At 52.4% G+C, this 14,144-nt stretch overlaps 1 protein-coding gene and 1 long non-coding RNA gene across 7 annotated transcripts in view; both read right to left on the bottom strand.

Annotated features, from left to right (window-relative positions):
* The window catches only part of LOC146401553 (uncharacterized), an 838,561-nt gene that overhangs the window by 596,669 nt on the left and 227,748 nt on the right, over window positions 1–14,144 (bottom strand). The gene's annotated exons all lie outside the window — the stretch shown is intronic.
* Window positions 1–14,144, bottom strand: part of PTK7 (protein tyrosine kinase 7 (inactive)) — a 69,685-nt gene that overhangs the window by 12,290 nt on the left and 43,251 nt on the right. For 4 of the 6 annotated variants that reach the window (XR_014810174.1, XR_014810175.1, XM_084968165.1 and 1 more), the window contains 11 exons: window positions 13,518–13,666; window positions 13,017–13,283; window positions 7,626–7,759; window positions 7,347–7,482; window positions 7,109–7,228; window positions 5,137–5,286; window positions 4,869–5,019; window positions 4,644–4,771; window positions 2,710–2,913; window positions 1,813–1,968; window positions 464–696 (listed from right to left, as the gene is read on the bottom strand). Coding sequence is in view for 2 of the 6 variants with exons in the window: in XM_084968165.1 (XP_084824291.1) it covers window positions 464–696; window positions 1,813–1,968; window positions 2,710–2,913; window positions 4,644–4,771; window positions 4,869–5,019; window positions 5,137–5,286; window positions 7,109–7,228; window positions 7,347–7,482; window positions 7,626–7,759; window positions 13,017–13,283; window positions 13,518–13,666 (1,828 nt within the window). In the remaining 4 variants the exon portion in view is untranslated. Of the gene's footprint in view, window positions 1–463; window positions 697–1,812; window positions 1,969–2,709; window positions 3,287–3,503; window positions 4,772–4,868; window positions 5,020–5,136; window positions 5,287–7,108; window positions 7,229–7,346; window positions 7,483–7,625; window positions 7,760–13,016; window positions 13,284–13,517; window positions 13,667–14,144 lie in introns of all 6 variants that reach the window. The other 2 variants (XR_014810177.1, XR_014810178.1) reach the window with 2 other exon arrangements.

The raw sequence follows: 14,144 nt of genomic DNA, 5'->3' as shown, positions 1-14,144 counted from the left end.
GACCAAGGGGATTAGGTCCAGATGGCCCAGGAACGAGGCACGAGGGGCAGGTCTGGGTACCATGACAAATGGGGGATGGGGGGAGGCTGGTGGCTGGGCTAACACTGTCCCTCAAATGGTACAGGCTGCTGGGCAAAAAGGAAAGCCAGGTTCTAGATAAGTCTCTTCTCCAGAGCTGACAAGCCCTGGGAGAAAAATGACAAGCCAAAGAAAACTAGAGTCAGAGAAGAGGACCTGGAAGCCATCCATGCAGTGGGTGGAGGAAGAAGCCAGAAGAGCCTGAGACCCACCCCCAGACCAGGGCTGTCAGACAGGAACGAGGGTGTCGGAGAGCTGGGGGGACAGCAGGCGGCCCAAGGTCTCAGCTGAGACCACCTGAGACGAGGTTCCCATGGTGTCCCCCACCTCCCAGGTCAGAGCACAGCCCTGCCCGAGACTCCCAGGGCCCCTGCCAACAGCATACCAGGTCCACGTACTCCAGCACCATGTAGTGGGGCTCGGCCTCCCGGCACAGCCCCAGGAGCCGCACCACATTGGGGTGGCTCAGCTTCCCGAACATCTCCAGCTCTCTCCGGAAGTCCAGCTGCTGCTGCTCGTCCCGGCTCTGCAGGCTCTTCACAAGCACCAGGGTCTCTGCCACCCCCTCCTCCAAGCCCTGCGCCTTCGCCAGGAACACCTCCCCAAACTCGCTTTTCCCTGCGGGCACAGGTCTCAGTCGGCCAACGGCCTTCACCTGATGTGCAGAGGTACCCGGCCTGTGTCACACAGTAGGGAGTCTCTGCCGCTCCCCCACACTGCCACCTGGACGGGGCAGTGGCCTCAGGGTGTGACCCTGAGCAGCCACTCCTGCTTCCATCCTGAGCTTCTGAGTCTCTGATGGGGAAATGACGGGGTTAGATTAATAGTATTTTTCAGTGGGTAGTTTCTACGAGAATTTTAAGTGGCTCATTGTAAATAAGTCTCAGTTCCTTTTTTTTTTTTGGTCTGTTTAGGGCTGCACCTGCGGCATATGAAGATTCCCAGGCTAAGGGTCCAATTGGAACTGTAGCTAACGGCGTATGCCACAGCCACAGCAACGAGGGATCTGAGCTGTGTCTGTGACCTACACCACAGCTCACGGTAATGCCAGATTCTTAATCCACTGAGTGAGGCCAGGGATTGAATCTGAGTCCTCATGGATGCTTGTCAGGTTCCTTAACCACTGAGCCACGACAGAAACTCCTCGGTTCCATGTTTTAACCTATGCTTAGAGAAATGTAACTAGCACACATTTGTGACGTCTCACAGTTTTTCCTAGAACAAAGCTAACTTTAGTTAAATTTCTTTTCCAAAGTGAGGGGGAGTCAATCTAAAGAAAACTTTAATTAAATTTCTTTTCTGAGGTGAGGGGGAGTCAATCTAAACAATACATGGGGATGACAAAATCTGTGGAGGTGGTATGTGGGCATGGGGACACGCCAGACCAGGCCTCCGAGATGCTCCCCTCCTGTTCTAAGGCTCGAGGCTTCAAAGGACTCCAGAGCCGCCAGGGCTAATGTAGCCTCAAGACAGAACCAGGAGTGGCCGTTATGGCTCAGTGGGTTAAGAACCCAACAGAGTGTCTGTGAGGATGCAGGTTCGATCCTTGGCCTCACTCCGTGGATTAAGGATCCCCCATTGCTGTGGCTGTGGTAGGCTGGCAGCTGTAGCTCCAATTCAATCCCTATCCTGGGAACTTCCACATGCTGCCAGTAAAGTCCTGAAACGAAAAAGAAAACAACAACAACAAAAAAACAACCGGAGCTTGGGGTGACGGTGGCCAAGGCCACATACCCAGTGTGGTGATGGGCTGCAGGCTGGCCCGAGGGAAGTGCATCTTGTCACTTGTGCTATGGCGTTTGTTGGCAGCTGCAGAGCCGGAGCCCAAGCTGGTCAAGGCTACTTCTTCTTGGATCTCTGCTGAGGGCTGTCCATTCTGCAAAGGTCCGCCTGGGAAAAAGGGGCAGGGGGGAGTCAGGATGAGACCTGACACTGGCCACCACGGGGACCGCAGCTCTTTCCCATAGTCCAGTGCTTCCACCAAAGGGGTCCGATTCTGGTGTTCACGCAAAACCGACACACAGTCTAACCGACGAACTGATGCGGAGACAGGCATCCCTTAGGATGACAACCTTCGCACAAGTCTCATCTGAGTACTGGTCTCTGGACACCATGTGGATTTTGTTTTCCTAGGATCTCCCATGTGCAAAGCTCTAAACAGGCACAAAGGGAAAACCACAACAAGGGAGACCCAGGCTCTGCTCCTGAACTCCTAAACTGGTGGGGGAGTCCAGCAATGTCCCGGGGGGCTCCAGTCGGAGGAGAGAGAGGGGAGCAGGGGGGGAACAGGCAGATAGATGGCCCTTGGGGGAACTCTAAGACTAATGGGGATGTGGGGAGGTACAAGATGTGCAAAGCGGCATGAATACCATATAATACTTCAATTACGTCTGTGGTTTAGTGCTGAGAAGACAGGGAAACCAGGAGCCTGGCCCAAGAGGCTCCAATGAGGGAGACTTGAGCCAGGTTGATCAGAAGCCCAGGCCCTGGGAATCAGGTTTCCTGCGGCGGGTGGGGGATTGCAGCTCTGCCCTGGCTCCAGCTCTCAGCGCCGCAGCGCTCTCCTCCGCGGCCACGCGGGGGCGCTCAGCACCCGTGCGCAGACCGGGCCTCCCTCCCAGGGCCCCTCACCGTTGAGGCACTCCATCTCCGGCTCCTCGCCCTCGGGCTGCTTCTGAAGCCGCTTGGCCTTGCAGCGCTTCTTGCAGTAGAACATGAGGCCCAGCACGGCAATGATGTAGGCCACAGCGGCGCCCACCGACAGCCCGATGGTCTGGATCATCTTGTACGGGGGAGGGCTGCCTGGGCCCTCTGACTCCTCAGGCACTGGCTTGTCTGAGACACACACAGACAGGGGTGAGCAGGGGCCGCTGAGGCAAACCCAGCCCCACTTCTCTTCCAGAGCCCCAACCCCACCCCACGCCCACGACAAACTCTCAGACACTTGAGGGCCTGACCACTCCCGGAGGGTCACCACCATCACTGGCTTCAACCAGGGCCAGGTCCTCCGGGCCCACTGAGGCCGGAAGGAACTCTGCAAGAGTTGAGTGAGGCCAGTGATCCCCAAGCTGGCTAGGCATGCAACTGAGAACACGCATGAGAAAACACCTGTCCGCACCACCACAAACCCACCCTTTTTTTTTTTTAAGGGCCACACCCAGGGCATACGGAAATTTCCAGGCTACGGGTCCAATTGGAGGTGCAGCTGCTGGCCTACGCCACAGCCATAGCAACGCCAGATCCGAGCCTCATCTGAGACCTACACCACAGCTCATAGCAATGCCGGATCCCTGACCCACTGATCGAGATCCGCATCTTCATGGATACTAGCTGGATTCATTTCTGCTGCGCCACAATGGGAACTCCCACACTGTTTGTTAATGAGGTTTCTAAGTGACTTGATACTGTCAGTCTGGAGGAGCTACATCTGGGAATTTCTGGTTTGTTTGTTTGTTTGTTTGTTTGCTGAGCCCACAGCATGCAGAAGTTCCCAGGCCAGGCACTGAACCCGAGCCACAGCAGTGACCCAAGCCACAGCAGTGACAACGCCAGACCCTTAGCCTTTTGAGCTACCAGGGAACTCCAAGGAACTTCTGGTCTAGAATCCCAGCCAGCACCCAGCACAGAGCAGTTTCTTTAAGAAGGGATCTTCTGGTTTAGGGGTTTTCAGGGGTCAAAGGTCCCAGGGAGAAAGAGGTGCCAAGAGGGAGAGAGGCTCAAGGAGGAGGCCAGAGCAGCATCCCCCCAACTGTCACACACACTCAGTGGTTTCAACCAAGGAGGCTGTCGCTGCACAGTACTCATTATAAGTAGAACCTCCAAGCGTGCCTGTCGTGGCTCAGCGGGAATGAACTTGACTAGGATCCACGAGGATGAGGGTTCGATCCCTGGCCTTGCTCATTGGGTTAAGGATCCAGCGTTGTCATGAGTGGCAGTGTAGGTCGCAGATGAGGCTCGGATCTTGTGTTGCTGTGGCTGTGGTGTAGGCCAGCAGCTGTAGCTCTGATTCAGCCCCTAACCTGGGAACTTCCATATGCCGAGGGTGCAGCCCTAGAAAGCAAAAAAAATGAAATGAAATGAAATAAAATAAAATAAAATAAGCAGAACCTCCCATTTAAACCACTGCCACCTTACAGACAGAGAAACAAGCTCCTGGAGGGGAAGGAATCCCTGCCAGGGCCTAGAACTGGATGGCAGGAGAGGCCATACCCAAACCCCGGGTCCCTGACCCAGGGCTTTCCACCTGACATCCATCCCCTCTGGGCTCTGGCACAAAGGAACCTTGTGCTGGTGGATGCTGCCCTGATCCTTCCCCGCCTGCCTGGAGGTGGGGTGAGGGGACTAGAAGGAAGCATTTTAGGACAAGAGCACCCCCTCCTTGCAACAGGAACACACATCCCTGATGTGCAGCGTTTAAGTAGCAGCTCAAGTCTAAGCAAGGAGGGGACACAGCCAAATCTCTGTTCCTGCTGCCAAAATGGTTTCAGTGCCTTCTGTGCACAGGGGACCGAGGAGTACAAGGATGAGAAAGAAGCCTGGCCCCACTACCCCTCCAGGGTCCATACCCACGACGTAGAGGGGGGCCTCCGTGTGCTTGATGTTGCAGCTGTTGCCTGCGATGCAGGTGTAGCGGCCCGAGTCCTCAGGGGCCACATCATGGATCACCAGGGAACCGTTCTGGAAGATGTGCATCCTGCCAGGAGAGAAGCCCCAGTATTGCTCGCTTGGGCAGTTCCCAGGAGACTGGGCTGCAGGAGACATGGGATAAGTGTGGGAAGGAGACAGCTTACCTGGGTCCCAGCTTGGTGGGGTCCAGGATGCGGTCTTTGCCCTTCCACTGAATGAGCGGCTTGGGGTCCCCCTGGGCCTCGCACCGAAGCAAGGCCGTGTGGCCCTGGTACACGGTCGTGCGCTCTGGCTCCACCTTGAAGGTGATGAACACTGGATGGGAAAGAGCCCGCGAGGGGCAGAGGGCAGTGAGCAATGGGGCTGGCAAGGTGCAGGCCGCTGCCCCAAGGGGCCCGCCAGCCCTGGCCCCAGCACCCTACATGGCCGCACCTGCCACAGTGAGCTGGACGTGGGCACGGATCTGGCCCTGCAGCCCATTGGAGGCGATGCAAGTGTAGTTGCCGGCGTCATCGCGGGTCACCCTGGAGAAGTGCAAGGTCCCGGCGTTGTCTGTCACCCACTCTGGGAGGCTGCTCCCATCTGCAGGGGCAACACAGGGAAGTGATGGGAGGGACCAGGGTTCCACGGGTGGCCAGGAAGGCCTTCAATCACTTACCTCTGCTGAAAAGCAAGCCACTGCTCCTAGCTACCCACATACAAGGTCCAAACTCCCGCACCAGGCCTTGGGAGTCCCCATGACTCACTCCTAATTTTTCAGCCTCATCGCCTTCTACTGCCCCGTATAACACACCACTTCCACCAAACTGGTTTTGTTTGTTTGTTTGTCTTAAGGGCTGCACCTGCGACATATGGAAGTTCCCAGGCTGGAGGTTGAATTGGAGCTGCAGCTGCCAGCCCACGCCACAGCCACGGCAACGCCAGATCTGAGCCGTGTCTGCGACCTACACCACAGCTCATGGCAACGCCCAATTCTTAACCCACTGAGCAAGAGGCCAGGGATCAAACCTGCATCCTCATGGATACTAGTCAGGTTCTTAACCCACTGAGCCATGACCGTAACTCCCAAACTGGACTTCTGATTGGGCCCAGGACTGGCCTTGTTCTCACCCTCAGTGCCTGTCACTCCTGACACCTAGAACCCATTCCTGCTCTTTGTCACCATCCCAGGCTTCAGACCCATCTCAAGTCCCACCTCCCATAGAAAGCTTCCCAGACACCTGAGCAGAAAGAGCCTGCTTGCTCCTCAGAACCTACAACCCCACTCTCTAAACTCAAGGTAAATGGGAATGTAAAAGCCCTTTAAAAAATAATCTGGGGAGTTCCCATTGAGGTGCAGTGGAAATTAATCCAACTAGGAACCATGAGGTAGTGAGTTTGATCCCTGGCCTCACTTAGTGGGTTAAGGATCTGGCATTGCCATGAGCTGTGGTGTAGGTTGCAGATGCAGCTGGGATCTGGCGTTGCTGTGGCTGTGGCTATGGCCCGCAGCTGTAGCTCCAATTTGACCCTTAGCCTGGGAACCTCCATACACTGCAGGTGTGGCCCTAAAAAGCAAAAACAAACAAACAAACAAACAAACAAACTTGGCCACACGCATTGAGGACTGTAAAGGACTGTACAAATGTGCATACCCTCTTATAAATAATTATTCCATTTCTGGGAATCTTTATTTATTTATTTTGGGAAACGAACCCAAATCCAGAAAAAACTTAAAAGATATTTGTTGCAGCAATAAAAAGAGAGAAAGAAAGATAGCCACAGACAGAGGGAGGGAGAATGGCTAACTACCCTAATGTCCAACATTTATGGAACATTTAAATAAATGAAAGTGAATCCAATCATGCGATATTACTGCAATTATCAAAAACAATGTTTATGTATGGAAAGCATGGAGAAATGCTTGATAATGTTAAGCCAAAGACATAAAATTACATACCGTTACCTGCACCTTCTATTTCTAAAATAAGCATGACTTATATAATAAGTAAAAAATTGTATGTCCAATAAAATTGCTATGTAAAAAGAACAAGATGTATGTAAGGTAAGGTACACACCCAGAGAGGACTGAGGGTGGGATTATGCATTATTTTCTTCCCAATTTTTCTAAAAGATGAATTTCATGCTTGAAAGGCGGACTATTTTGAAAAGGGGGAAGGAGGACTTTAGAGCCCTGTCTGGACCAATCCATCACTTGCTGTCTTTAGTTGACTTAAACATTGTCGCATTCACTGTAACCTGACCTCCTTTGTGTCTGGCTTTTTTCTTCTAACCGGACTATAAATCCGCCGTATGTTTCTTGTCTGTCCCACACTGCCTGGCATGATGGTGGGCACAGAGACGCTCATCTAACCAGTGAGTGGACAGCCTGCAGCCCTCTGCCCCACACCCACACGGTACCCACCTGCCCGGACCCACTTAATAGTGGGCTTCTCTCGGCCAGTGGCTGAGCAGGGCACCGTGGCCTCCTTGTCAAACTCCATGCACTGCTGCGGCCGGGGCGGTGGTGTGAACTTGAGCTTTTCTGTGTCAGTGGAGGGAAGCGGGGGGAACTGAGGGGCAGGCCCGCAGGTCTGGGCCCTGCGGCGCCTTCCCTCTCCTGCCTGCCAGGCCGAGCGCCCTCCCCAGCAACACGGGCTCACCCAGCACTTGCACTCGGGCCTGGGCCTCGATGCTACCGGCAGGGGTGCTGCTGACACAGCGGTACCACGTCCCGTCATACACCTCCACGCTGTTGATGCGCAGGGTACCGTTCTTGGAGACCTCAAACCGCGAGTCCTGCGGCATAGAGACAGGACCGAGAGTGGCCTCAGCGCGCCCCCCCCATCATTTCCCAGGGGGCCGCTTAGGGGGACAGTGCGCCCTGGAGGTGAGCACAAATGCTCTGCGATCCCTCCACCGTCAGGAATCCCCATTCTCACCTCCGAGATGAGCATCTGGTTTCTGTACCAAACGACTGTGGGTTTGGGTGTGGCCTGGGTCAGGCAGTGCAAATAGCCGGGCTTGCCCTCCTCCAGCTGGCTGTCTTGGGGCTTCTTCAGCCACGTGGGCACAGCTTAGAGAGATGGGGAGGAAACAGAAAGTTGACTAACATGTCTGCAAAACCTATAGATCCAATTCCAAGAAACTGTAATGGTCCCCCCACCAACACCAGGTCCCAGTTTGCAAAACACTTGTCTGCTCTGGCAATAACTGCAGCAATTACCCCTTCCGTGAAGGCCCTGTGCAGGCACCTTTTTTTCCTTTTTTTGTCTTTTTAGGGCCGTACCCACAGCATAGGAAACAACAGGGGTTCTAAGCTGAGTCTGAGTCTGTGACTACACGACAGCTCACAGCAACGCCAGATCCTTAACCCACCGAGTGAGGCCAGGGATCGAACTTGCAACCTCATGGATCCTAGTTGGTCTGGTTACCACTGAGCTAGAACGGGAACTCCCCCAGCACCTTTCAAATATTAGTTAATGGTCATAATAAACTCCCAGGGTATGTATTTCTATACCCATTTTACAGATAAGTCAGAGGTTCAGGAGTTCCCATGGAGGCTCAGTGGTTAACGAACCCGACTAGTATCCATGAGGATGCAGGTTCGATCTCTGGCCTTGCTCAGTGGGTTAAGGATCCGGCCTTGCTGTGGCTGCAGTGTAGGCCGACAGCTGCAGCTCCCATTTGACTCCTAGCCTGGGAACCTCCATGTGCTGCGGGTGCGGCCCTAAAAACACGAAAGAAAAAAAAGACAAAAAAGAAAAAAAGAAGTCAGAGGTTCAAAGAAGTAATGGTTGCTGTACAGCAGAAATTGACAGAATCACTGTAAATCAACTACAATAAATTTTTTTTAAAAAAACGGAGTAATGGTAATTTACTAATACCTGACAGGGATAGCATTGAAAACTCTGGTCTGCAAAAATCCTTACTTTCTTATTATACCAGAACGTTCCAACGCTGGGTCCTCGCATCTCTGCTCTGCTTTCGCCATACTCATTCTCTGAATGATTTCATCCAGTCCATGGCCTTCAACACTGTTCAGGTGGATGAGTCCCAAAGCTACAGCCTGGCTCCTGACCTCCCCCCACGAACTTCGAACTTGCAAATCTGACTGACATCTCTAATTGGATATCTAACAGGCACGTCAAGTCTTATATGCACAAAAGAGAATATTTAATTTTCCTCAAATCTGCTCACCCCAGTTTTCTCTATCTCAGTAAAGAGTGCTACAATATAGGAGTTCGACTAGGAACCATGAGGTTGCGGGTTCGGTCCCTGCCCTTGCTCAGTGGGTTAACGATCCGGCGTTGCCGTGAGCTGTGGTGTAGGTTGCAGACTCGGCTTGGATCCTGTGTTGCTGTGGCGCTGGCGTAGGCCAGTGGCTACAGCTCCAATTCGACCCCTAGCCTGGGAACCTCCATATGCCGCGGGAGCGGCCCAAAGAAATAGCAAAAAGACAAAAAAAAAAAAAAAAAAAAAAAAAAAAAAAAAAAAAGCGCTACAATACAGTCGATTGTACAAGCCAAAAACCTAGCCTTGGCTTCTCTCGCCACACCCTCCCTGTCCGCATCACATTCATTCTACACACTCTATCTACTCATATCTGAAACGTATCCTGGAATTCCCTGGTGGTGCAGCAGGTTCAGGATCCGGCAGTGTCACTGCTCTGGCTGGATTCCTGGCCCAGGAACGTCCTCATGCCACAAGGGAAGCCAAAAAAAGAAAAAAAAAAAAATGTATCCTGAATGTGACCACCTGTCACCTCCACTGCCACCACCTCTGTTCAAGCCCCTTCAACAACTCCCCTAGGTGATTACACTCATCTGCTACCTGGTCTCTTGTTTAAATTCTTGCCCCTAGGAGTCCAGTCTTCTCAGAACAGTCAGAGTCATCTTTTATTTTTATTTTTTGCTTCTTAGGGCTGCACCCGCGGCATATGGATGTTCTCAGGCTAGGGGTCAAATCAGAACTGTAGCTGCCAGCCTACACCACAGCCACGGCAACTCGGGATCTGAGACATGTCGGCAACCTACACCACAGATCACAGCAATGCCGGATCCTTAACCCACTGAGTGAGACTAGGGATTGAACCCGAGTCCTCCTGGATACTAGTCAGGTTCATTACCGCTGAGTCATCTTTTAAAAATGTTACTCTCAGACTCAAACCCTGCAAAGACTTCTCATTCTCCATCTTGTTGGGGCAGACCATTTGCAAAGATGGCTGTAAACGATCCTCTCATCCCTTGCATTTCTTTGTAAGGTTATGTTGCCACTTTCCCGTCAAGAGGCAGGGTCTATTTCTCTACTGCCTGGAATCTGGATGGCCTGTGACTTGCACTGTCCAATAGAATATGGTAGAAGTGACACTGTCCAATTTCTAAGGCCATGCCTTGAGAAGCCACTTTTGCACTCTTGGAACCCAGCCTCCCCGAGAGGAAGCCTGAGCTAGCCTGCTGGAGCAGCCATGTGTAAGAGAACCACGGCACCCTGGTCAATAGCCTTGATCAATTGCCAACTGCCAGACACATTAGTGAAGACATGGGGAAGAGCCAGCTATGAGCCGCTATATCAGCTGACTGCAAACACATGAGCACAGCCAAGAGCAAGTGGGGCTGATGAGCCCTCCCAGGTGAACCCTGCCCACAGACTCCTAAGCAAATCAGTGGCTACTGTTTCAAACCACTAAGTTTTGGAGTGGTTTGTTACACAGCAGTGGATAACTGATACACTTAGAACCCAAGTTAAAGTCCTTACCATGTTCTTAGGAGGCCCCACGGGGATGTAATCTACTTCGCAGACCACCTCGACCACATTCACTATCACTTATTCAACTCAAGCCACACAAGCTACTGCTGACCCTCCAACTTACAAGCCCATTTCCATGTCAGGGCCAGTCCCCATGGCTCCCCCTTTCATTTAAGCATCAGCTCAAACACCATCCTCTAAAAAGGTCTTTTCTAAACTCTCCCTGGCCCTTATGCCATCCCTCTTTCATTTATCCTGTTTTATTTTTCTTCATGGCTCTACTACCACCTCAAATTATTTATTTGTTCATTCAATCTTTTCCCTTGCCTGCTTTGTTTGCTATTACACTACAAGCTCCACAAGGGGAGAAATTTTTTTGCCTGCTTTGTTCACTGCTGCATTCCCAGTACTGGGAACAGTGTGGCAGGCACAAAGAAGGCATTCATAAACCTGTTGATGGATGCAGGGATGGAGCCCACCCAGCCAAACTGTCCCCCCATCCCACCCCCACCCCTGCAATTGGTCTAGCCCACGTGCATCATGCTCTAACTTCAGAGGCCTCCGTCTCAGGGCACAGTGCAGGCACAGGGCACAGCTCAGCCAGTGTCAAATGGCTGATCAAACTCAGAGCTCCACCTCCAGCATACAGATGCATCACCTGTTAAACACTCTCTGCCTGGCCCCACCCCCAGAGAGTCTGGGCCAGGAGATTTGGCTTTCTTTCTTTCTTTTTTTTTTTTTTTCTTGGTTGCAGCCATAGCATGCAAAAGTTCCCGGGCCACAGGTATAACAGAGCCACAGCAGTGACAACGCCAGATCCTTAACCTGCTGAGCCACCAGGGAACTCCCTAGATTCTACATTTTTATTATTATTTTTAAATTTTATTTATTTATTATTTTTTGTCGTTTTCAGGGCCGCACCCACAGCATATGGAGGTTCCCAGGCTAGGGGTCTAGTTGGAGCTGTTGCTACTGGTCTATGCCAGAGCCACAGCAAAGCCAGATCTGAGCCATGTCTACGACCTACACCACAGCTCACACCAATGCCAGATCCTTAACTCACTGAGCGTGGCCAGGGATCGAACCTGCAACCTCATGGTTCCTAGTTGGATTCATTAACCACTGAGCCACGAAAGAAACTCCAATTCTGCGTTTTTAAAAGCACCCCAGGAGTTCCCTCTGTGGTGTAATTGATTCAAGGATCCGATGTTGCTGCAGCTGTGGCAGAGATTGCAGTTTCAGCTCAGATTCAACCTCTGGCCTGGGGACTTCCATATGTTGTGGGTGCAGCTATAAAAAAATAAAATAAATAAATAAATAAGAGAACCCCCAAGAGACAGGGGTAACCAAAGACCCCAACTGGAGAAGGGCTGACCATGCTGCATGTTGCTGTGGAAGCGTCCTGAGCACACATTACCTGTGTGCTGCAGCTTCTCACCTGAGCCAGGTACCTGAATGCAAGAGTGCACATCTCCACGCTTTCAGTATCTTCATGGGAATAATATCATCACATCTTACAAATGTACAAAGTCCTTTTCATGTCTGAAATCTTTTTGAGTTTGAAATTTACCTACTTGGGAAGATGTAGAGAAAAATAGAAGAAGCAGGTAGCAAAATGGTGTGTGTGTGTGTGTGTGTGTGTGTATAAGAACTTGTCTTGTGTAGCCTTTTAAATTATTACAGAGCTCCCATTGTGGCTCAGTGGAAATGTACCCGACTAGTACCCATGAGGACGAGAGTTCAATCCCTGGCCCTACTCTGTGGGTTAAGGATCTGGCATTGCCATGAGCTATGATGTAGGTCGCACACATGGCTCCGATCTGGTGTGGCTGTAGCTGTGGCGCAGGCCGATGGCTGCAGCTCTGATTTGAACCCTAGCCTGGAAACGTCCATATGCCATGGGGGCAGCCCTGAATAAATAAATAAATGAATTATTACAGGGGTTGAATTATTATAATGAATTAGTATATATAAAACTCTATGCCCATTGCAAGGGTATATAGGTTTTTATCACATGCATTTTCAGTCATTTTATTACTTTTCTCTCCTCTTATTTCACAAATTGTATGTGCATTGTAGAAATTTGGAAAGGATAATAAAATAATAACCACCTATAACTTTGTCATGAAAGTTTCCTTGCCAAGAAAGAAAAAAATAAAATTTCTTTTTATCTATGTCACTGATCTTTCTGCCTGTCTTGTAGGGTAGGTAGGGACTTATTAGCCCCATTGTATTGATGAAGAAACTAAGCCCTAGAAAGGCAAATGACTTTCTACCCATGGTCACTCCATGCACTGGGGACAGAGTGGGACCTGGGTCTCCAGACTCCCACTTCGTTGCTTTGTCCTCTGCAGTCAGAGGACTAGTTTTCTATGAGAGCTGACACAGCCACTGCGCCTGGCTCTTCCCTTTCTGCTCCAATATCACCTCCCAGCGGCTAGCCGGTTCCCAAGCCAGCAGAGCTCAGAGCAGAGGGGCTCAGGTGCACAGCAGGGAAGCCTCTGTCCATCACACCCGGAGCCCGAGCCTTCCCCGGACCTGGGCACCCGCCTCCTCGCCTCCCGCTTCAGGGCAGAGGTGCTTACTGGCCACGGTGATGTTGACGTCCTGATGCCTCTGACCGGCCAGGTTGGCTGCATGGCAGGTGTAGACGCCAGCATCACTCTCGGCAGTGCTGGCAAACACCAGCTCGTGGCCTTGCTGGGAGACCCTGCCATGGGTAGGCAGCCGGTTCCCTTCGTGCTCCCACCACACAAGGGGCGCCGGCAGGCCCTGGGGGGGCGTGCAGGCCACTCGCTCCTCGCTGCCGGCCGTGAACACCCGTGGCTCGAATGGTGCCATATCTTCAATCTCTGCAGGGATGGGGGCAGACAGCCCGGTGACCATGGGGCCCAGGAGAATTTGTCGTTCTCCCGAAGCAAGCCAAGCTTTGCCCTTTCCGGCACAAGCCCTCCCAAGCCCCTTGGCATCTCCTCTTCCTCCCGCCACCCTGCAAGCCACTCTGAGTGGACGCAGGAGCCTAAACCTCTACACGCCAACGACAGCTTGGCAGCCCTTACCTCGGCACCCCAGACCCAGGGACCCACCTGCTAGGTGGAGTGTGGCCTCTAGGACAACAGGAGGGCCCCGCTGGCCCTGGCCTATGCAGCGGTAGACCCCTGCATTGCGTGGCCGGACCTGGGTCAGCAGCAGGGACCCATTGGCAAACACTGTGGCTCTGCGGAGGTGCGGGGGGCTGTGGAGGAGAGAGTGCTGTTCAGAAGGGAACCCAGCAGGTGGCACCCCATCTTGTACAGGTCAGACGTGTAGGAAGGACTCCACCAGGAACAGGGCAGAGAAGGAAGCAGACATGCCACAGTGGTGTGCATGTGTGTGTGCGCGCATGGGCACGCGTGCGTGTGCACTTGTCCGTGTGTGTGTAGGGGGCGTGTTCTAACTACAAGAGACTCAGCTTTGGGGCAGCGAGGCCAGCGGCAGTGCAAATAAGAGGCGGTGAGTAATCACCAGGTGACTTGTGGAGACAGGCCACCTTCCCTCGAAGTCAAGATAAGCCTGCTGGTAAGGCGGCAGCTCCAGTGATGAGAAGCCCTCGGCCCAGAGGTCCCCTTGTGGCTTAGCGGGTTACGAACTCAACTAGTATCCATGAGGATGAGGGTCCATCCCTGGCCTGGCCTCGATCAGTGGGTTAAGGATCCGTCGCCGTCATGAGCTGC

This window comes from Sus scrofa, chromosome 7, assembly GCF_054392235.1.
Source record: "Sus scrofa isolate SSC_HxYL_T2T_F1_AM1 chromosome 7, Sscrofa_HxYL_maternal_Yorkshire_Landrace_v2.0, whole genome shotgun sequence".
NCBI classification, from domain to species: Eukaryota; Metazoa; Chordata; class Mammalia; order Artiodactyla; family Suidae; genus Sus; species Sus scrofa.
This window is presented reverse-complemented; position numbering and strand designations above follow the sequence as displayed.